Below are 24,627 nucleotides of genomic sequence, written 5' to 3' on the forward strand. Positions count from 1 at the left end.
CTCATCCTCCCTCCATGGGCTGCAGGGGGACAGCCTGCTTCACCATGGTCTTCACCACGGGCTGCAGGGGAATCTTGCTCCGGCGCCTGGAGCACCTCCTCCCCCTGCTTCTGCGCTGACCTGGGTGTCTGCAGATGTTCTTACATCTTCTCACTCCTCTCTCTGGCTGCAAAAGCACTCTCTAACTGTTTTTTTTTTCTTTCTTAAATATGTGATCACAGAGGTGCTGATTGTCTTGGCCTTGGCCAGGGGTGGGTCCGTCTAGGAGCCGGCTGGCATTGGCTCTATCAGACACAGGGGAAGCTTCTAGCAGCTTCTCACAGAAGCCACCCCTGTAGCCCCCCCTGCTACCAAAACCTTGCCACGCAAACCCAACACACATGGCCACTGGTGATGTTGCATTTGTCCACACTTCCTTCATTTCACTTCTGGAGGAGAATTGTATTTCTTTTCCCTTACTACTTTGGGGACCACTTTTATTGCACAGTTCTCAAATGGCAATTTTCTTTGGGCTGTCCCACTTCAGATGTGCCATTGAACGTGTGGCATATCAGCATTTTTCATTTCTGTTTTGTGCCAGATGTGTATAAAATATCTGGCTGTTTCTTTGTGAACTTATATTTTGAAAAACCCAGTGAGATATCAGTAATTGCTATGCTTCTGTTTCCTCCTTTTTATTTCTGAAAATATAAACAAATTGTGAAATACGAAAATTTTATGGTATTAAATGAAAATTCTATATGTTTTCTAGATATAATTTTCTACCATTTTAATGCCTTTGAGCTAAAGGAGAATTTTGCGTGAATGATATTGTCCTTTTTTAAGGAATATTTCTTCATGTATAGTTGGGTAAAGGAATATACTCATGACGTTACTGATTTTTGAAAACTATTTTAGCAGTCAAGAGCAGCTGGGAAGATCTGATATGCCATCAGAAAAAGAAGATTTATGTTTATCATTTTCTATGATTTGCATAATATATTAGAGATTTAATTGAATACTGTGATTCTAAGCAATATGTATATTTAGCACGTTATTTCTTGTAGACTGTTTATATTCAAGTTATATAAAGACATTCTTTAATACCAGGGAACCATGGCATGAATATACTTCATACAAGTCTTCCTGTTGCCTCATGTGGTTAGTTGCCATATTTTGGTCAATGAGATCACAGTACTCTGAGGAGAAATAACATCAGATATGCCAGCTTCTGAGTAAAATACTGCAACCAACCTTGTCTGCAAACATGCAGCGAGTTATTCTTCAAGGTAGCAGAAAAAATCAAAAAAGTTTCCTAGGTTTAAAAAAAATCAAGCTTCTTTTTGGTTGTTTGTTTATAGCTTAAATACCTTTTTCATAACCCTTTACCATGTACTTAAAAAAAAAAAGGAATAACAGTGACTCATCAGAGAATTCAGGCAAAACTGTTCTGTACTTTTATTTGAGAAAATAATCTCATGGATTCTCTTAAAATGTTAATTCGTGGTTAATATTTCAATATGGAATAGGGTTAAGATTTTTCTTTAGTAAATGAGTCAAATATGGTTTTGTAATTATAAAAGTAATATTTTATCTTCTGGGAACTTTTTAACTACTCATATCTTTAGGAATTTATTATATTTATCAGACATGTTAGCAGTTAGTAGTCAGATAACCAAATAAGGAGTCCTATGGATAGCATTTGTTAAGAATGTAAAGTAAATCTGATTAGTCCTTGACTAATTCATTGACTTTCTTAATTGTCTTATGATTAACCATGCTTAATTTTGTGCTGCAATATGTCATCTTTAGGATTAAGACTACTGCACTAATACATATAATTTATTTGTAAAAATTATTTCCATGTTCAGTAGATTTTGTAAGTACTATCTATTCCCAGATTACCTTGAGTGTGGAAATTCACCTAAGGAAGTTTACTGAATTTTTTAAAAGGCATAGGAAGGAAAATCTTTCTTGTGGTGAATACAGTCCTATTTTGCATTCCTTGGGTTTTAATAAAATGAACTGCTGCAGATTATTCCAGTCAAGTGCTTGCTTATGGCCCAAATTAGGTTCTGTTGCAGTCATGACTGTCAGAATTATGACTAATCCTCTCTGATAACAGCCAATTATAATTCTGTAATGCTACTCCAAGCAGAGTTGTAACATGAGTGTAATGCCCGACATTGGTTAAGGGTAACTATGTAAAAATATGAAGGATTCATCATTAGCCCAAGAAAATAATCCCCAGAATCCCTCAAGCCCCAAATCCTTTAAATTAGGTATTGAAATTCTGGGTTGAACAACACTAGAAAAGAGTTGATACTTGCTTTTTCTGTATTCCTGGCATAGATAAATCTTTCCTACTGGTAGAGTTGTTAAAGTGCCTTTTTTTGACATACGAGGAAGAAGATAGTTGCCATTTTCTCACTACCGTCTGACAGGTTGCCAAGTTAGGAACCAAAAGCTCACTTTTTTCTTACATTTAGAGCTAGTTATTACTCCTCACAGACTTCCTGCAGCAGACTTTTTTTGTTGTTGTGTCTTTTTATGCTTGAAAATGGGTTACACTTTCTGATATCACCCTCCTGTATTCTGGGGAATTATTTGTTGTAAAAGGGACAATATTTCTCCACATTGATCTTTCATTAGGACGTCATCCCTCGGCAGACCAGACACTCAAGTTTAAGACCAAACCCTCTCAATTCCTACCCTTTTTATGACTGGTCCTTTTTAATATGGCAACAGTGTCGAAAAGGGATCTTACGCAAGAAGTCAAATACTGAATGATCTAATTTCAAGGATCTGAATACACTGAAGCCCTTAGAATTATTGTAGTTGTCTTTGGAATATTGGCTTGCCAAACGTGCTGGGAAATCTATTAACAGAGATAATTGGGCACTTTGTACCACAAACCCTCAAAAACCTTGGCCATTGTTAAGCATCTCACGTTCTTAGTCTCCCTTCAACAAATAAACCATCTACAACATAGTCACAAAATTTGTATTAAAAAACATGGGAAAACAAATTAAAAATTAACGTAGTGTTCTGTGTAAGCCGTTTCCCCTTCTCATGTTTACATAATTTTGTTTAATTTCTGTCTTTCATGTCATTATTTTTTTAAACTTATCCCTGGTAATTAACTATGGTAAAGAAAAGTAAATGTAGGTCTTGGAAACAATGCTTGTGGGATCATGTCACGTTTTAAGATATTTACCACAGACAACATAAGGATTTTTCTTCTGCTTGTTTAATCAAGCTTTTGTTCTGAAATTGTCAAAGTTCTGTAAATAGACGAGTTGAGATTTTTAATCTGTTTTGTTTATGTTTCTCACCACATAAAATATGCTCTAATGTAAGCTTTAAAGAATATGAGATTACAGGCAGGTGTATTTATTTGATGGTAGTTATTTACTTAGATTATTTTATGCAATTATTAGTCTTCTGAAAGACAGCTTGCGTGAATCAGATGTGTTTTCTTTTATGGAAATTAATTTCATGATTCAAAGTCCTTTCTAGCCCTTCCTGCAGTGAAGGTTTTGTCTTTCAGATTTCAGTGTTAGGGGGTTGGGTTTTTTCAGCTTTCCAGAATGTAAGAACAGATTTGCAAAGTATGGGATATGTGGGGGCCATCAGATTGTCTTTCAAAAATTTTTGTGTCAATGATAGACCTCTGAAGTGAAAGGTTACCCTCTAGTAAACAAAGCAAGATTTAAAAGATTTCGTTACAAAAGTAGTAAATCTTAAAGAATAGCTGATGGCTAGAAAAGGAGAGATTCCTTGTAATTGTTACAGTATTGGACTACTCATGTACAGCAGTGATGCTAATATAAAAATCTTTCTACAGAATTCTGATAACAGCAAGGTACAATCAAGTCTCAATCTTCCAAAGATCTGGCTATCAAAATTATTTCATTATTGATTAAAGCATCTTGATATTTTAAAAGTAATTGTAAAAATTACAGGATACCTCTCCCTCCCTTTTTAGTAAGGATGACTTTTTATATATGGTTCTTACTATAGAACAATAATTACGGTGTTAAATACTATAATAATTGAAGGGTTTGTTTAAGAGCGATTTTGCAATTTGTTTCTAGCAGGAGTCTGGGAGAGCAACATTTTGTGGAAAATAAATCATTTAAACTCACATGCCAGTAAAACTGAGATATCTAGATAACTGAGCATCGTATTCAAACTAAGTTTGTTGATCATTACTGGTGTACCAAAAGCAGTTGAAAATGAAACTGAAGTTGTTATACCACTTTACAAAAAACACGTTGCCCTATTCTTGTATTTGATGCAAATGTTTTTTACATTATGTCTCTGAAACACCTGACTAAAATTCAGTTCACGCTGTAAACAGGACAGTGGTTAGTGAAACCATGAAGCTTCATCATACCCTGATGTACATCAAAATGTGTTGACCTTTTGTAAAGAATAACTTGTGAGAAGAATTTTCCACAGGAAGTACTTATTTACTTGATATGTAAAATTTCACAGCATGAGCTCTGTTTAAAGTTTTGGTATCGTGCTATGAGTATGAGTGGAAACAATTCAGGAAAGGCAACCCAACATTTTGGTTTATTTCATTTAGAACCTACTTCATTGTACGTTGCAAGTTGACTCTGGCCTAAGTAGGAGTTTGATTGCTTTCATTTTGGTTAATACTCACTTGTACCAAAACCCCCTTTATTCCATAGCACCTGAATGGACATGTTTCATTTTCACTTAAAGGGAGGCTCACCTGAAAATAGCCTGATCATGAAAATATGCAGTGTCTTAGGCTGAAGTGGATAAGTTGGAATCTGTTGAAAAAGACATTTTCAAAAATCTTTTAAATAATTTTCTTTATATAGTATGTGTACTAGCTAATATCTGACTTACAACACAACCAGTCAAATAGTATGTTTTATAGAGTTAATGTATCTTCTCCAAGGGTCAGGAAAGAGTTTTGATTGTGTCCTCTTCTCTGTTTTTTCATTCACCAGTTGGTTAATTTTATTATGCCCTTAAATAAAGTAGTAGAAATTAATTAGTGGTGGAGAAGGGATGCTGAATTAGATGAATCATTGTTTAATGCTATGAAGCATGGAAATTCTTATGTACTATTGCTGAAATTAATGCTGGTGTTTAATGTAGTTCATGTGTTCGAAGTAGTAAGTTTACTTTTCACTAGATAACTTTATTTTTAAAGATGACTTGTTTTGGCCATCCTGACTCAGCAATTTTGAAGTAGAAAAGATGTTTGATGTACTGGCGTGTATTTAGTTACTTAAGTAAGCTAATGATGCTTGAGTAGGGAAAAGAAGCCAAAGAGGATGTTCTTTTGGATTGATTAAGGGTTTTGAGGCAGTGCTTTTAAGTAACGTTATAGAACATAATGCAGTATCCTGTACATCATGATGCATGTTTCATACTCATGTTTCATGTGATTTGATTTAACATTTTCGAACACTTTTCACATCTAAGAAGTCTGGTTTTTGCACAAACCAGAATTGCTTTTATACTGTTTTTCAGAAGAGATGAGAGGGGATAATAAACTTTACTCTGTTTCCCTTCTGCTTTTTTTTTTTCCTGACTAGATTTTTTTCTCCCATAAAAAGAGGGAGTTCAGAGAAAGAGATTTGGCAATTTGTTACTGTTAGGGAATTTGGGATGAATTTGGGGGTAACAGTCTATACTTTGGCTATATAATTCAAGAAGGATTCTCATAAATTCTAGCTTTCAGCCATATAATAAATCCTGTTCTGGGTGAGCAGCTGTGGTTTTTCTATTGCCAGTAGAATTAAGACAGTATGCACTAGGGCTGAGTGAGTAGGTTTATATTAAAAGTGGGCTGTAGTATCTGTGCTATGGTTTTGGCAAAATCTTAATCATTGCACTTTTGCCTTTCCAAGGATGACGACAAATTTTAGAAAGCATCTAGTACTCTATACATAACACAACTTGTAGAAATACAGGATAAAATACTGTGATTATTTGTATTTTCTGGTATTTGAACTTTTCTTAGATGGGGTACAGTACAGTTTTTTCAGTCTCTAGTCTGTATGGAGTGATGCAGTTCTCTAATGTTCCCACAGTACATGTAGTATGCTGTCAATTACATTCCAGGATTACTTATTTCTCTGACCATGTCTTGCTAAAACATGTAACAAAGTAATTAAGATGTGTATTCCCTTAAGGACACCCCAAAGTTCTTATGGATAAAGATCCTATTATGATGTTTGGATCTAGTTTCAACTTGGGGTCTTCCAAAATTATTCTAATATATGAAACTTAAAGCTAAGGTTAGCTCTTTATCTGAGCTCAAACGGGTTTGGAGTAATTTACTTAGTTAAGTTTTATTTTGTTTTGGTAAAATTTCAGTTTATAAAATTGAGATTGATTTAAATATACTGTCACTTAAATGTGTGAAAGCTTTGGTAATGGTTTGAGGAAGTAATGGTTTCTGTGATTTTTATAACCCATCATGTATAAAACTAAAATGGATATGAAGACTCTTTAGAGAACTTGTTCTTAAGGGGTTTCATTCTCTTTGTCCTGTCAAAAGCCACCAGGCATTTTTGGTTAGTGAAGGAAGAGTAGGATCAATTTTCTGATAGCTTTTTTGGGCTAGGAGAGAGATGAGAAAGGAGGAAAGAAGAGGGATTTCTTGAATGGTTTGGAACTGTTTCTGATAGTTTAAGCTTGAGAAGACGACTTGCTTTGCCTTCATTGTCATCCTACAAGTCCTGTTATTTGGAGCATTCATTTGGAGCAGCCACACTGTATATAGTTACTGTTAAATGTGAGCATGTATGTTACTCCTTAACTTTCCTGTTAACAATGTGAATTTGTTCTTTAAAAACCTCCCCAAAGTTGTTCATGTATATATATGTAGAAACAATGAACAGAAAACATAAGACAGTTTGGTGATGGCATGTATTGTGCATTGGGAATATGAGTTATTTCTAAGTGGCAAAATAGCAAGTACAAGATAGAGCCTTTTCCAAATGAGTTATAACATTTAAACTACCTTATCATACAACTAAACCACACAGTTTACAGACTCCAGAACATGTTCTGCTCCCCCTCCTCCCCAAGGATCTACAAGGTTCTAGCACATTCTACAAATCTGCTACTATTTTCTTACGCCTAGTAAAGGCTGCTTTACTAACCAAGAATCCAGAGATATGAATATTAGAATAAGAACTATAATCAACAAATCTTTGAAGTTTTAGAATATAGAAGACTTAGCTTCATCTGTAGTGGTTCAAAAGCCCATGCCCTATTCTCTGGGAAAGGAAAATCAGGACTGAGGCAGAGTGCAGACTCCTAATTTTCCTTTTCAGATAAATTCCACTGGGTTTAGTCCTGATGAGAGGAGCATATAATTATTTATTTCCTTTGTTTTTTTGAAAGAAAGAAAATACAACTATACATCAGACTGTAATCATCTGATACCTGATAGATTTTTGGAAAGGGACCTAAAAGTTTAGTATTCCATATCTGACTCTGATAGTTTCTTGCCACTTCTTTGAGTCATCTTAAGTTCCTATACTGAAACTCAGGACACCAAGCTAGATTGTTAAAATACAAGGTACACAAGGGTAAGTGTAGAGTCCTACACCTAGGGAGGAATAACCCCATGCACCAGAACAGGTTAGGGGTTGACCTGCTGGGAAGCAGCTCTGCAGAGAAGGATCTGGGAGTCCTGGTGGACAAGAAGCTCTCCATGAGACAGCAATGTGCCCTCATGGCCAAGGCCAATGGGATCCTGGGGTGCATTAAGAAGAGTGTGGCCAGCAGGTTGAGGGAGGTTATCCTCCCCCTCTACTCTGCCCTGGTGAGGCCACATCTGGAGTTCTGTGTCCAGTTCTGGGCTTCTCAGTTTAAGAAAGACAGGGAACTACTGGAGAGAGTACAGCAGAGGGCTACGAGGATGATCGGGGGACTGGAGCATCTCTTCTATGAGGGAAGGCTGAGAGAGCTGGGACTGTTTAGTCTGGAGAAGAGAACACTGAGAGGGGATCTCATCAATACTTATAAATATAAAGCCTGGATGTCAAGAGGATGGGGCCAGACTCTTTTCAGTGGTGCCCAGTGACAGGACAAAGGGCAGCGGGCACAAACTGGAACACATGAAGGTCCATCTCAATATGAGGAAAAACTTCTTCACTTTTGAGGGTGACAGAGCACTGGAACAGGCTGCCCAGAGAGGTTGTGGAGTCTCCTTCTCTGGAGATATTCAAAACCTGCCTGGACGCGATCTTGTGCAACCTGCTCTAGGTGTACCTGCAGGGGAGTTGGACTAGATAATCTCCAGACGTCCCTTCCAGCCCCTACAATTCTGTGATTCTTGTCCCATTTTTTTTTGACCAAATAAAACCCACTGGATACCTTAAGTCAGTGTAAGTTTTGAAAGTAATTCTGGATTTAGAGGAATTAAATATAAATCTGTTAATTCTGCACCCTTTTCTTCTCCTAATAACTTTCTCAGTGCTACTTGCTACTATCATTTTCTTTTTCTGATCTACAAACCAAAACAGCTATAGATTAAAGTCTGAATCTTAAAACTTGACTGAATTTTAGCTTTGATTAGCTAAGAAGATTATGCCAAGTTCAAAGTTAATTGTAACTGAACTAAAACTGGTAAACCAACATTAGTGTAGACACTGTACTGCGTTCAGTTTTTCTTTGATTAGTGGAAAAGCATCAGTTCAAATGATGGTGTACTTACAATCATAACTATGGTTATGCAGCCACTATAGTGGCTGCAGTTTGTTCTTATAGTCATGCATGGCTTTTTGTATTTGAATTTTAAGAAAACCATTTTAAGTAGTTGTTTATCTAAGGTACCACAGACTTTTAACATGTTTCCTGATACAACAACTTACTTAGGGGTTGGGAGGCAGAAGATTTTTGAAATTACAAATGGGAAAAGAAGATCTAGAAAGTCCCTAAAAAAATATGGCTGTTTATTTGGCTCTAGTGAAGACCTAAAAGGTGACCTCAATTTTAGTTAAAGGCATATGTAGTTAAGGCTTGTGAAGTATGTTATGCTGAGTGGGGGGTGGGGAAGGGGAGGAAAAAAACAAGAAGCAGGAAGGACGAATTGATAACTGTAAAGAAATCCTGAAAATGTGAACCCACCACTTCTTCTATGACTGTAACAATTGTAGCCTGAAGCAACAACTGTGATAGAAGCGTAGAAACAGATTCACATAAAAACTGACACCTCTTGCCATCAAAGTCCTGAAACTGGCTGTTGGTACAGGATGACCCTTGCCACTCTGTCAAGGAAGTTCATTGCACAATATATAGAAAGAGAAATTACCAAGAGCACCCGTATTGAAGTCCTACCATTTGACTTCATGCAACAAATGCCATAGGCTACATTCTGCTGCAATGTTACTAGAAATGATTCAATGAGCTATTAAAAGGAGACTGATCCAAGAATGCCAGTTTGATAGTAGGTCAGTGGCCACAGATTTATGGAACATCAGCCCACCAGGATAATTGTGTAATTAATTAAGGAAGAAAGTGGTATTTCAGTAGTCATAAGTAGTTGCCCAGAATAGCAATTAGTCAAAAGACTTTTAGTGTCATTGTACTGAAGGAAGTATGTAACTATAAGACTGAGAGATGCCTATCATCAAGTAACTAAGTGTATGTTTTAGTTTAGTAAATTAGTTAATTAGTAAATTAGTTTTTTAATTAGCAATTTAAGTAGTTGATTATCTTGAAATCTGCAAAAGTTTTAGATGGATATCATGCATCTCTGCTGTATTTACCCCATCAAGAAACCTTAAATGGTGGTTGTGATCGGACAAAGGAGAAAATTACCTCATCTTTTAACTTCATGTGTTCTTTTTTTTGTGTCTTTTTTACAGTCTTGGAAAGACATTGTTTTATGACATCTTTATGTTAGTATTTACTTTTTATAGTCATCTGGAGCCAGGCAGATGTAGGATATATGCAATGAACATAGTAGTGTCCTAGGCAACAACTAGACATTAGATTAAAAGTAAAGGAGATTGTCAAGTTTGGCTTTTATTTTATTTTAAAAATTATCTTATTTCTGATAATTTATTAAATGTGGGACATGAGTTTAATGATAAATGAAAAATAATGAAAGAATTTATTGGGCAAGATACGTTTGTCTAGTCATGCCAATTCTCTATGACACTTATCTCTTCATACATCATAAGAATAGACTTTCTGTTTTATAGAAGTGCTGCATCTGACAGTACTGACAATTATGATCAGTCCTGAGCATAAAAATTTTCTCATGAGAATAAAAACATTCTACACTTTAAAATAAATCGGAGCTCAGCATTCTGTTTTGATTGTAAGGATATCTTAAAACCATAAGGTTCTGTGAATCTTCAGATTCTTCTTGAAGGGGGAAATCTTTTTTTATAATTATTGCTATTTCAGAGTATTATGTGACACACCTCATCTTCTTCTAAGTGACTTGAAAAGATATGAGCCTTGCCATAAATTATTTAGTCTGTATTTTAAAGGCCTGGATGAACTACTGCATCTCTCCATAGAAACTAAAGATTTTTTTTTTATCTGGAGATTTTTGCTTTACGGCACAAAATGGAAGCTATCTCTGAAGTACTCTGCCACATAGGGGGATTTTCCTGTCTCCTTACTCAGCCAGTTAGTAGAATAGTCAAATACAGGATCAATTCTGTGGTACTAATTAAACTGTATGAGTAGTGTGTATGATAGCAAAGGAAGGCTTTTATTTTTGAATGTGGATTTTTGTGTATTTTCTAAAGAAAATAATAATAAAATAAATTTTAAAATTTAACGAACTTTATATGCTATCCAATGAATAATAATTATTTCCTTGAAAACTGAAAGTTCTTTATATCATTTAATAGGAATTTAAGTCACCTGTTTAGTTTGCATAGCAAAGCTCATAAAGTGACTCAACCCTTGGAGTGAGCAAGAAGCTATCTGAGAAATGGCATTGCAACATAATGACCATTCTGTTACTGTTTTCCCTAAGATCAGAATTTGATTTTTTTTTCTTTTGTGCCAGTTATATGAAATAATTCTTGTCACAATAGTTTAGGGAAAAAAAACCCTCATACCCCAAAGCACAGACTTAATTTTTGCCAGTGTTACGTGGCAATTCCAGTTCATATGCTAAATCCTGCTATGTATAATGTTTCACATGCAGAAGTTACACTTCTTTGAGAGTTAAGTTTTTGTGATGGCCTGAATTTATATCAATAAGAGAACTAAATTTAGTTGGAAAGAAATTTGCTTTTTTGAAAGTAAACTTATGGTTAGCTAAATCCCCTGCAAACACCAGTAAACGTATTCTTATGCTGTGATTAAAGTATATGTTAGGCACCATTTTTTACCTTTTAAATCTCTGAACCTGTGCTGAACACTACTACCATACCAGAGCATTACTGAAGGACACTGCTTTTGGCATAAGAGGCTAATTAGTGGAAAATTTGGAAAGGTGGTTCAAAAATTGTCTGAAAATTTTTTTGTATACATTTTGGTACTCAAAATTGTATTTAATGTGTGTGTTATGTTCCACGAAGTAAATATATCTTTAAAATAGAGATTGTTTGAAAGATGAGATTTTTTTTTTTCTTTGTGTGCATTTGGTCCAAGGATCTGTTTTCTATAAAACTTATGTCTGTTTTAACTTAGACAGTAATTTCAACTGCTTCACTATATTGATTACTAGTTAAAAATAGTTTGCTACATTGTGTATAAATAGCCCAATGAATATTTGGAAAGTGACATAAATATTTTACTAAAATGCATTATAATGCATAGCATGACTTAAGTAAATTCTGTGTTAAAATACCATCATTGTTTAAGGAAGCCTGAAAGTAATTCCTCAAATGGTAATTTGGTTTTTCACATGTTAAATTTTTTTTATTTCTCTTCTTGCATTCAGATGCTGGAAATTCTGCAGAATTCAGTCAAGTGCATGTGAATACACGTGTGTGCATGCACACGTGCTCACACACAGGGAGTTCTTAATTTTATTGTCTCTTTGTTACTGTCTTGGTACTTTGACTTTCCACACTTTGACTTCCACTGCTTCACATTTGAGTGTGAACTTCCTGGGGGGGCGTTGTTTTATGTTTTAAATTACTCAGAATTTCCATCTGCTTTTGCTTGACTTGTGGTTGTGAAGATCATGCTTGGCCCATGGGATCTTACACTGTGCCGAGAGGATGTGGAGTTTTGTCAGCCAGGGAAATATGTCTGGCTTCCCCCCCCCCCCCCTTTTTTTTTTTTTTTTAAATTCAGCAGCTTTCATATGCTTCTCTTCTTGTGTGGTCCCACTAAACTGAGTATATTTAACAGAAATACTCTCCCTCTCTATCTTCTGTGTACTGCTCTCTTTTAAGCAGACTGTGTATAAGAAATCTGAGATCCAAAAAATTCTAGTCCTGACTGAAAACAAGGTAGTGTTACATAGAAAGGTACTTTAATAGTTGCACATTCCAAATTTATAACAGCATTCCACATTCCGGTTATACACAAGTATTAGTAGATCTTCAGTTACCAATAAACATCCCAGTTATATCTTTCTTGAATATTCTGTGCTTTCTTTTTGCAGGCACTGCTACAATCTACAGTTCAACAGCAAGAAGCAGCTATTGAAAAACAGTATATGCTAGCAATTGAAAAACACTCTCACAAATGTGAAGAACTTCTTAATGCTCAGGTATGGATGTGCACATACAAAAATCTTTTAGTTTCAACTCTTTTTGGTTTGAAAAAATACTAACATATATGATCACCAGAGAAAGTAAGCAATCTTTCACCTTGTGTCCTCAGCATAACAGTATTTACAAATGCAAAATAAATGACTCTTCATCTGTTGGGATCACAGGCGTTTTATAACATTTATACCTGCTTAGAACAGATTCCAGAAGAGTATAGGACTGAGAAAAAAAATCTCAGAGCAGCTTACTCCTTTAACAGCTGTTGTTTTCTACAGTCTTGGAGAAAACATGCAATTATTTTTAATTTATGTAGTTAAACGCAGAATTTGATTGCATGGCATTTGCAGTAGTTTTTGGTCCAAATTTTTTTGATGCTTCTTAGGTGGAAGACACAAACATACGTTGTCCAAACCTATTTTTATTTCATAGAAATCTTACATAAAAAATAAAAAACTAGTCGTGAGGAATTACATAATATTCAGAAATATATACACATCAATGGCTTATATTGGCTCATTTAACATGACTTGAGTAAAAGCACGCTGCATAGCAAGTGTTTGGAATTATCAATTACTGATGATTATCTGAACAGTGTAAACATGGTTTGTTATTGAAAATATCTTGTTTTGAAGGTACAGCTTTTGAATCAAAATAATAATGAGCATTAGTATATAAGCTTTAAAAAAAAAAGCTAATTTACTAATAACATCCTGAAATTGTTTACATTGCAATTAACAGTATTAACAGTTACCTTTTCAGTACTGTTTGCAACAATTCTACTAAAAATACAAAGGATAATAGTTTATTTAATTTTCTTGGGTGTATTAGTCCTAAATACATCAAAAGTCTACTTGAAGTATTCCACCATTTCCAACTGTGTTTTATGGCCATTTCACTATTCTGACCATATCAATTAACACTTAGTGCAAACATATATTAGATGAAGTATGAAGGAAAGATGTAATAGTTTGGAGAAATCAATTTTATCATGAATGAGGAGTTTGCTGTACGGAACTACAGTTATTTAATGCTTACCATAAAGCTCTGCATAAAAAGCGAGTAAAAGTGAATTTTAAGAAAATGTTTTGTGTTTCTGAAATGAACATATTGTTTATTGACTGGATATGATTTTCTGAATGCTAAAAAGGAGTGAGTCTCATGAAATCTGGAAGCATAGGAAGATTTTTTTTTTGAGGGTGTACTTACAGATTGAGCAAAAATATTGTTCCTGTGATCTGTTACATTTGCATTGCAAACCAAAAGGTGGAGACAGAAAAGGTTTACATTTTGTTCACAAACTTCCAAGTAATTTTCCATTCAGCTCAATCAAGGTTTACCACCTTTAATTGTAAGATAAAACTGGGATTTTGAAGGCTAATCAAGTAGACAATGTGAGTGTTTATGGTAGAACTACCAGGTTTAATAAAATAGAGTTTATACTGGCAAATTTTGTTGACTCATAAATCTTTGTTGGAAGAGATCTGAGAAATGTGTGGTATGTTTTTATTCTTTTTGAATACATATATTCTTAAATGTATGCTTTGGTGTTTGTTTTAGCATTGGTTTTTGTTCTGTACTAAAAGTTCAGATTGCTGAAATGATTACTAATGATTACACACTAAGTTGATTAATATTCTGTCTTATGGAATTGTACGTGCATATCCACCTTTACGTGGAGAGTTAGGAGTATCTATATCACTGTAAAGATTTATTTTTTTTTTTGGTGCAGCAGTAATCACACAGTGCAAGTATGTTCTGTACACAAACATAGCGCGCTTTTTTTTGTTCCATTTTAATATTCTTACCTTACAAGCAGTATTTTGCCTTCACACTTTTAAGCCCATGTAAAACTTTGTCAACCCACATAGTTTTTTGTCCTCATTTGCCATTCCTTCAAAATTTTCTGCTGTTTTATTTCCAGTTCCACAAAATCAAGAGTATCTCATATAACAACTCCTTTTTCATGCTTTCTCCTAATCCCATTTTTCCCCTAATTTCCTATACCCCTCCCTCCCAAAAATGTCTCTTTGAGAACAAGGAAAGGCTGGTTTTCTCTGCTTGTCTTTAACCTATCATTAGAGTTTATTTAGGTTTCTAGTTTTGAAGAAATATTTTATCAGGGTGTTGTTCCTGTGATGGAGATGCACGTTAGAAGTCTGTCTAGAGAGGTACCATACTGCTGATATGGTCAGTGTACAAGGCTGCATCTTCCAGGATAGGGGAAGATGTGAAAGGCCTAGTTCTATGGTTCTATCTCAGTTTCCTGCTGGACAAATTTCTGCAATTCATCTTTGATCATTCCAAGTGAGGATTTGCAGCGTACTGGCTAGCCATAGCTAACATCATCATCATCTACAGGAGGGAACCATCAGCCCAACAGCACAAATTGTCTTCAATTTTATGTCTTGTTTCAGGCCTGTCAGCTATCCTTTCACTATACTCTTCTACTAGATCTAACTCCATAGGTCTGCAGTTTAGGACATTGCTAAAACTGGAGAAACTTCTCCAAAGTAAAATTCTAAGCGATTTTCTATTCTAGCCCTTCTGATAGATGCCTTCTGCACCAATTGTAAAGTAAAAAAGTTCTGGTCTATCTTCTACTTTAGTTTCACGTGCTTGAAGTTCAGTATACTCTGACATGTTATACTGAACTGCCTCTCAGTGAAGTGTCCCTCTGTGTTAATCGTTATCACTATCCATTACTTTTGAAACAAACACTTGAGAGGTAGGCCAGCGGTATCAGTACTATTCAGTTACTGCCCACAGATGGCAGATATTTCTACATCTACCCTTTTCTTAGTCCATTAAAGTCACTTGTCTGGAATATCCAATCTCAAATGTCCCCTAGGTCTGGAGCTTTCCTGGAATGTGCTGAAAGGACCAGTTCCCTCAAAGAAATTGATATTCGCTGTAATGGATGCTTCCTGGGCATTTCAAAAAGCAAAGCAGGCATTCTCGTGGCATGTTCTGAGGCACCAGGGCCACGGTGGTCTTCATCAATGAACAGAATGAGAACTCTCTCCTCTATGCCAGGAATCAGTGACGTCATATAGAATATTTAGGAAAGCAATGCACATCAGCTGTATGTTCCAAGCATTTGAAGATATCAGAGAAAATGTCACTGCCAAACACATACCAGTTTATTAAAATTTGGAAAAGCACAAATGTCATCCATATCTTTTTCTGACACACAAACATACTTGATGTTTTCTCCTGAAAATGACCACCAATTTTGAACTTGTGGTTTTACTTATGTGCTATATGAAAACATACTGAAAAACATGATCAACAAACTTTTGAATAGAAATTTTTAATACTCAGAAAATGAAGGCACATGTAACAGCAAGTTAATAAAAGTGTTTCAGTATAGTTGGGTATTGGTCAGTGCCAGAAGTGAGATGCCACATGGGGTGGAACAATATGTATCTTGTAAAGTATGAGTAATAAACAAACAAACAAAACCTCAAACAAAACCCCAAAACAAACCAGCCATCTTACAGTAAAATTTATCTCTCTGTGAGATTACTGACAAACTTAAATCATAGTTCTAGCTTCTTTAGTAAGTGCTAGCAATCTTTTATGACAAATGAAGCATGGAAAATGTCTACAGGTTATGCATACATTGATTTTTAGTGAGAAAGAGCAGCAATGATATGTTTTTAAATTTATTAAACATATCTCATACTTATGGAGAAATATGGTTTCATCACTGAAACTTGGTAGTCAAGCAATTGCATGGGCTGGATGCAACTAGCAGTGGCAGATATCCCTGGCAGTGTTCTGCTGTTCCATACTTCAATATGTGGAATAGAGTGTCTTTCAGCTTTCCCTGTTTTCCAGTGTTTGAATAGCAGTAGTCTGTTCAAACATGAAAGTAGGTTTTTCTTCTGAACATAGAGAAGACATAGAGACGGTAAAAATCATGGACCATAAAAGGCACCATAAAAAGATGGAGTAAGTAAACATATATTATTTAAAAGTATTTACTATGTAGGAATAGGATATTCTAAAGGAATTTTCTCATTAAGGTTACTAGACCATGGGTATGATAATGTAAAAAGGAATGAGCTGTTTTCACTGGAAGCCCTAGAAATGATGATACAGCAGAAATTTATCTCACTAGTCAATCAAAGTAGATGGCGTTAAAAATGTAGACTATATTGAGGTTGATTTTTGTATTCTTTCTCAAATGGTTGATGATCTGTGTATTAAAGTAAAATAACATCTTCAATACCTGCAGCAAATAATCTCTTATTCATGAGAAATAATTTTCCCTCTATTTACTTATCTTGCACTTTTCTTTTCTGACCTTGATGGTCTCCTTCCTTACTGTCTTCTAAACAGTGTGAAACAGGCACTCTTGGATGGGGAAGGATTAAAGTATACGTGAAGTGAGGCTCAGATCACACATTTCCATCTCTAAATTATGACATGACAATATTCCTTTTTTCCTCCCTGTCTTCCTGAGGCAACAGTATCAATCAGAGTGATAAAACTGGACATTCTGTGTAGTATTTTCATACTTGGATGTAGTTAAGGGGAATATACTTTAATGTGGTCCTTAATTATGTTAGTCTGCATATTTTCCATTTTCATGGAAGAATTTTAAAAAAGGAATAGAAATCTTTCATTTTGTAGTTCAGTTACATGCAAATTCCTTTCCTGAGCTGGACTTCTTTTCTTCTACTCAGTAAAACCTTAAGGATGTGTGGCCTGCAGTTTTCCTTTATATAGAATATATTGTGCTGAAATTTTTTCCATAGTTTAAGAAGCCCAAGGAGCTGCTGGTGTAATTGCTGAGATAGAGCAGTAGTGGAAGTATCACACAAAAAGGGAAGAACTCAGTTAAATGCTTCTTTACACTTTTGCATGTTAGTATTTTTTGTGATGATTTTATGTGAGGCTATGAAACAAATCTCGAATTTGTAGATACAACACCACTTGAGGTAAGTGGAGTTGGCCCCATGTCCTTAATTCTTTTTTCACTCTATCATGTCAGCTGTCATTTGTACGATGTAGTGGTTCAAAATCTTTTGGATGGTGCATGAAATCTTGTCCCCTTTTTTTAAGACACAATCAGAGCTGTACTAGTTTAGCTTCAATTTGAAAACAATTTGCTGAAAGGTCAGTCAGAATGGATGTTCTGTTTGCTAGAACTCCATTTTTTTAAGTGTATGATGCTTCCAAGAACAGCTTGTGGACACACAGAGAACTGGTGTGACAATAGTAATGAGCTGCTGGAACACTGTAGATACCTTACCTTCTCCAGTGTTTGGATGATGCATCTTGATGTGTTTTGCATAGCCCTCTGTGAAGAGTACCAGTAAGTCCCCTGACAATTCCTAAAATGTCAAATGTAAAAAGTATTTGTCTTGTATAGCAAGTGATTGTTTGTATGCCAGAGAAAATGTTTATTTCGTTCAGCAGCTTAGTTCCAGAGTCAGGAAATAAAACTTTCTATTATTCCAAATCTTGTTTTTAGATCTAGTCATAATGTCCAGCATGTTTATATAATAATGCTTATTTTATGAACTTTATTTTTTCCCCTCTTGTAAACAAAAGAGGTTCTATGTTTTTCCCATCTAATGGTAGTAATTGTGAAATCTATTTAATATCTGATCTTGAAAGGAGGATATGCAAACTAGATTCTTAGAGAATTTTGAATATTTGCATTTTTTGGGAGACATTACCCAATTTTTGCAGTGAGAGTAGCAGGTACTTGAATAATCTTGAAGACTTGCAGACTGAAAAAATGATGACTGTGGTGGACATAACCTTTCTGGTTCATTAATTTCAACTATGATAGGTCTGGAAATTCTTGGGAGTAATTGTCATGTCCCCTTCTTTGGTCATTTCCTCTCAGTTTTCAGAAATCTTGTAGTTTGCTGCTGTAGGAATAATTGTTTATTCATTGTCTCCAAAATGAAGTACTTCTGACCAGTCATTCCTGTTACGTTTTCATCTAATTCACTTTGCACCTAACCTCTTTCACTCTTAATTAGAGTGAAAAGATCTCCTGTGCTGAGAAGGCTTCTGTTTCTTTGTTTTCCTTAAATCCTGAAAAAGTTTAATTTATCCTGGATCTGTGGGGTTTTTTGTATGTGTTGACTTTGTATTCTGTATTGCTTAGTATTTACCTCCCAAAGAAAAAGTTGCATTGGTAAGATCCAAAAAGGCCTATATATTTAAAAAAAATAAAAAATCAAAAAAATAATTAAAAAAAATCCTTACCAGAGTCTTAACTTCATTTGAATCTGCCGACTATCACAAGCTAGGTAGAGGATGATTTTGCACTCCCTTTGCACTGTTAATTCAGCCAGGATATCTTCAGAGTCTCAACCAAAAATCTTACTTGGAAATTGTGTTTGCTTCCTTGGATTTGTCAACTTCCACTTGAAAGTAGCTCTTTAGTGTGATTTTTGCTTTCTGCCTTTGCTTATACAACAAGTTTCCTTAAAATCTTTATTACTTGTTGCAAATTTATATTATAAACTCTTGTCAATACTGAACAACTAAGTAATACAGCATGATTTTTCTCCTCAATTATTTTTCTGTCAGCTATTATTGAAAAATTTTTTCCTCTGTTTTGTCATCTTCTGTTACTGAACATTTTGCTTTTTATATTGCTCATATTTTAGGAGTTAATTTCTTTTTTATTTTTCCTGACAGAGCAATTCTGTGAGAAGTCATACAGGCTGTGAACTGAATTATATCACAAAAATGGAAGGGCTAATTAATATTTCTTTTTTTCTTTGTATTTTTACTGAGGTTCCTTATCTCTGTATCCTTAGGACCTTGACATTTGTGGGTTTTTTATAGTCTCTATTACTATGTACACTTTCTGAGAAAAGTATTTTCATTATTAGATGACTTTATATAGCTTCTTTATAAAAGCAATGAAGCACATATGCAGCAAAATGTTTTAAGCTTAATTTCAGCCTCTGATGTGCCTCAAATTATACAGTTTACGTACTGTCTGTATATTGCTGAGTGGAACCCTGAGTACAAGTATAGGCTTAGTTATTTTATTACCACTATTATAATTTTTTCTTTATATTTTCATTGTTTTAACTTTTCTGGTTTAATAATGTTTTGCTGATTCCTGAGCTTTCTGTTAGAAAAGTTTTGCTGCTTTGTTAGCCACTTGGACCTCAAACTGGCAAAAAGATACAGTTCAACCATGCAGTAATAAGTTATAATTTGAGGAAGTGGAAATATGTAACAGATGTTGGAATTCTTCAGACAGATTTTCCACCTTGCACTGCCAAACACTCAGATGCCACAGATAGTGAGGACAGTGTAGGAAACCAGTTATGATTACCAGATCTTGTCATTTGACTTGGGCATAGTTTCGCAGTGGTGAAGAAAAGGTGCAGTATAAAAGAATATGCTGTTAAATATACCTAGCCTTTCTGCAGGAGCAGAGAACTATTGTTAGTGTTTTAATAAGGTTGCCTTTTTCTTCAGGATAATATTTTGAATAAGATCTAGAAATTGACATATTTTGATAACATTCCAAAATCATGATGCTATAACTGTGTATTTTTGTTGTGTCATCTCCCTCTCACATAGAGATAGTGTTTCCCATAACCTGTGTTATTTCTTCCTGCTGTTAGATTCCTTCATGAGACACAGAAATAAAAGTAGAACTTCGTGGGTTAAGAAGGTTTCTTGTTAAAATAGGTGAACAAATTTGAATTGGTGAATTCTTAAAAAGCCCAATCCAGTGGTTTATTATTGCTGCTGATGAATAAAGTACTGAAACACTTGCTAAACGTTTCTGAAGACAATTTTCCCCAATCTCAAGGAACATTGCTCTATGTCCACGTGTAATGAAGGTACAAAAAAATATCCTGGAGATGAGAGATAAAGTCTTACTATGCCTGTATTTTTTCTCTTAAGCTACTAACTACAATGCAGTTTCATTAGATCAAAAAAATTCAATAGATTTTTGTTACAAGAAAAACTGGTCAGTCACTGAGGGTGAATTAGACCTCCGTATGTCTTAATATACTGCTTTTCAGAATGATGCCATTAAGGTTCCAAGTATCATTTCATTAGTGTGTGAAAATTGTTTCCTTAGATGAAGGATCTGTGAAAATGTGAAATATCATTATTTTGTTGCAGTGATACTACGAATAATGTAAGCTTTTTTTTTTTTCCTGTTTAGGATATTCATATTAACATTCATTGTTCTATGGTGATGTTTGCTGTTTTGTTTTTGAATGATTATCTGACTGACTACTTTTACATAAGCTATGAAGAGCAGCTAACAAAATTAATTTATCCATACTGAATGTGGTGATCAGTGCATGATGATTTACTCAATATTGTGAAGGAACCAATCTACAGAAACCTAAATTGGATGCCTATTAGTTATAGCAAAAGAATTGCATCCTCATTTCGGATGAAATTCTGTATTCATTTCCTTTTAAATGAAACAGTACAGGACCCAGGAAGAAACTATCTATAGTTTTTAAAAACCATTTCAGTTCATGCAAGACACTCTATTTTCCATTTTTCTTTGAATTTGCAGTTTAGGATTAATAGGAATATGCAAGGAATGATAACTGTGCTAAATTAGAACTAGTTATTAATAACTTTAATACAGTGTTTTATCTGTAAAATAGCTCATATCCTGTATTGTTTCGTTCATTCCATGAATTATTATAATATATACTGTGTAAGCCTTCAAAAGATGCTTACCTGAAAGAAAAATGTCATGATTCCTCAGAAATAAATTTAATATATAAAAATAACAAAAAGACTGACTAGTTGCTATTGTGATTAAATCTGTTTACAATGTCTTCTATGACTCACATTCCAGGAAAAAAAAAGAAAGATTTTTTTTGATTTCTTTTTTACAGGAATCAAGAAAAACCACAGGACCTCTGTATTTATATTTGAATCTACATCAAACGATTTTCCTTTGGAACCACTGCTTAGTGAACTTCTTGCAGGGAGGAAAACATTGTAACCTACTTTTGAATGCCTTTTGTTTTAAGTTGATTTTCAGAATATTCTTCTCGACCCTCTCTTGCTACTTTCCAGAGAGTAGGGTAGAAATACTAGTATTTACTCCACTTTGGAATACCACTTTTCTAAAAAGTTTGTTGTTTTTTTCTTTTATTGGAAAACACTTTCTTATGTCTCATTGGACCATCATGTCCCACTTTGCTCTTCAGAATTTTTACACATCAGAATTTCCACTCTTAACGCTATATTCACTGTCTAAGGAATGAAAGGAAACAAATTATAGCTTTGTCAGAAACAGGGCTAGATAAGGGTGTTGGGCTATGGAAATTAGTTCGGACAAAGTGATTCATTAAAGACCTATATACTATTTGTTGTACCTAAGCTAAAGGTTTTTAGGTCTGGCTGAGTATCTCTGCATAGTGTTCTACTGTGCCGTATAGAAAACATACACAATGTGAATGTGCGTGCTAATAAGACCACACTGGCTGAAAACTTTCTTGTTGCACTAAAGTGGAGTTTTCAATGAGATTTATTTTGGTCTCACACAGATTCATCCACCATGTTTCCAGTTCAGGACATTTATTTATTTATTTTTAAGATTCTGTTACCGTAACTTCTCATCAATTTCCATTTTGCACTTTAGTCCGGAGAGTCAGGAAGGTATATTTGTTTAATAACAGCTGGATAACTGGATTCAAAGCCCCCAGATATTAAGAATTTTCTTACCTGCTTTCTGGTTCTTGGATTGTTGATGAATAAAGGAAACCCTCACTTCAACTTCCATTTAAAAACTTCATGGACTCTGTCTTATAGTCTACATGGGTTAGGTGCTTTTTTCCAAACATAAGCGTCCATAAGTAGGTCTCCATCATAACTTCCACAGGAAAGCTGGAATAGATTTGATTATTTTTCAGAGGACTTTTAGGTCTGATGAACTCATTAGCCTACTTATAGGAGGCTGATCACTCTTTCTTGAAAGCTTTTATTAGGTGTACTTGTTGCAGCGTGGGCATTGCTCTTGACAGGTACAATTACCAGGAGACCTCCAAGTTTGATGTCCAGATAAACCTAAGAGAAAGTGGCCTCTATGATGCTTGAGAATCAAAATTCAATGTACAGATAGCTCAGAGTGGTACCTTAAGTCTCAATGCTTTTCCTTTATTCCTTTAATACTGTCTAACACAGAGAGAAATATATTAATAATTCATACCTGTGGAAACTGGAAATGCTAAATGAGATTCATTCAACTCGCATGCTTTCTATTGCTTCCATTCCTGTTGAGAAGGAGAGGGGATTATGAGATGTTTGCTTAGCTGTAGGCATTTATCTCAGCATATATGGTCTTTAAGTCAGCAATGGTCTGTATTGTTAAGAGGCCTTTACTATAGTTGAACAAAAATCTACAAGCCAAGTAAGTGAACTTAGAACATCATGTTATTTTCTGTTAGCTAAAATTGCATGAGCACTTGAAAGCTCTCGAATGTGTAAGTGCTGAAGTGAAACTGTCACCTTTTATATGTTTTTAACCTTCAACTCCCTTTAATAACTTCATCTGAAAGACCAACTGAGGAAGCACGACTGTCTATAAAGTTCATCGTGGCCGTTTAATACCAGTGTCCAAAGTCATTCTGCATTTATCTAGAAAATGAATGTACCAAATGCTTCTATATAATAACTAATACTTAGAAGGTGTATGGATTATTTTTAAATCTGAAGTTCAAAGGTTGTTACCCTAATTTAAAGACTAGTTCTGGAGGGGTTACAATAGCTTGCTGTGCAGTGACATTTAAACTAACAGCTTGGAATTCTATTCATACATCCATTAATCAGTTCCTTTGCATTACTGCTTTTTTCAAAGTCTGTCAGAATACTGTCATTGTACAGAAATAGCTAAAATTTCCTTGATTTCTGTCAGAAGAAGGAATGCACAGAAACCTTTACTATCCATAACTTCCCACATTTTCTGCTCAAGTGTTATGCATGAATTACCTAGATGCCTGAGTATGCCTTTGAAAGATCTGTGCTTCTGTAAAAAGGCATTCAGATGACAAGGTGTGCATTCTTTTCTATAAAATGGATTAATAATACCACTGAGCTCGCTTTACATCATTTTAATAAGCATAGCTTTCAAGGAGATTCCACAGCTCCATATGAAAGTTAATACTACTGTGGGGCACAGGACCTTGGAAAAAAAATAAAAGTTTTTAATAAGTTATTAAATTGCTTATTAATTACATGCAGAATGGAAGCTTTAATCCTTTTTTTGTATCTATGCTAACTATGCAGTATGAACTTTTCAGACTCGAGACCAATTTCAGGGAGAAGCAGTTCACGTAATATTTTTTTCTGCTTTCTCTATTTCTTTCCATGTAATTTAATAGCTTAGGGTATGTTTCTCTCTGAAAAAGAAAACTATTTGGCCAAATATAAATTCTGAAGCCAAATAAACAGTTCTTCAAGGTATTTCTCTAGGAATAGTACAAGAGAATTTGCTTTACTGGGTTGTATGGACAGCTGTTGCAACATTTTTGATGATATATGAACTTTTGGAAGTTCAGGTATGACGGTAACCATTTATGGAAGGATTATTCCACATGAATAAACATTTACATTATAATAGGAAAGGACATGCCAAGCTATTCACAAGAGGCTTACAATCTTGAAATTATAAATTTTACATTTCCATGAGAAATGGGGATGCTATTTAATGTAAAAGAAGTTGCATTGAAATATGCCAGAAGTCATTAGCTTCTGTTCTGGAAGCATTCGAAATGTGCTTAGAAATAGTTACCTCTAGTATGGTGAAAAATAGGAAGTAGTGTGTGTTTATACACAGATGCAATTCTTAATACATTTCTTACTGAATTTCTGTGAATTCCATAAAACTCAAAATATAATATCATATAGATGTTTCTAATCTACCAAGGAAATAGGAGATCCTAAGCTCAATCAAAGTAATCGTACTGCAAATGGC

At 34.7% G+C, this 24,627-nt stretch overlaps 1 protein-coding gene across 1 annotated transcript in view; it reads left to right on the forward strand.

Annotated features, from left to right (window-relative positions):
* Positions 1 to 24,627, forward strand: part of CCDC91 (coiled-coil domain containing 91) — a 148,864-nt gene that overhangs the window by 71,646 nt on the left and 52,591 nt on the right. Inside the window, 1 exon segment of the mRNA XM_075761250.1 lies at positions 12,569 to 12,676. Coding sequence (XP_075617365.1) covers positions 12,569 to 12,676 — 108 coding nt within the window.

This window comes from Balearica regulorum, chromosome 1, assembly GCF_011004875.1.
Source record: "Balearica regulorum gibbericeps isolate bBalReg1 chromosome 1, bBalReg1.pri, whole genome shotgun sequence".
In the NCBI taxonomy this organism is placed as follows: domain Eukaryota; kingdom Metazoa; phylum Chordata; class Aves; order Gruiformes; family Gruidae; genus Balearica; species Balearica regulorum.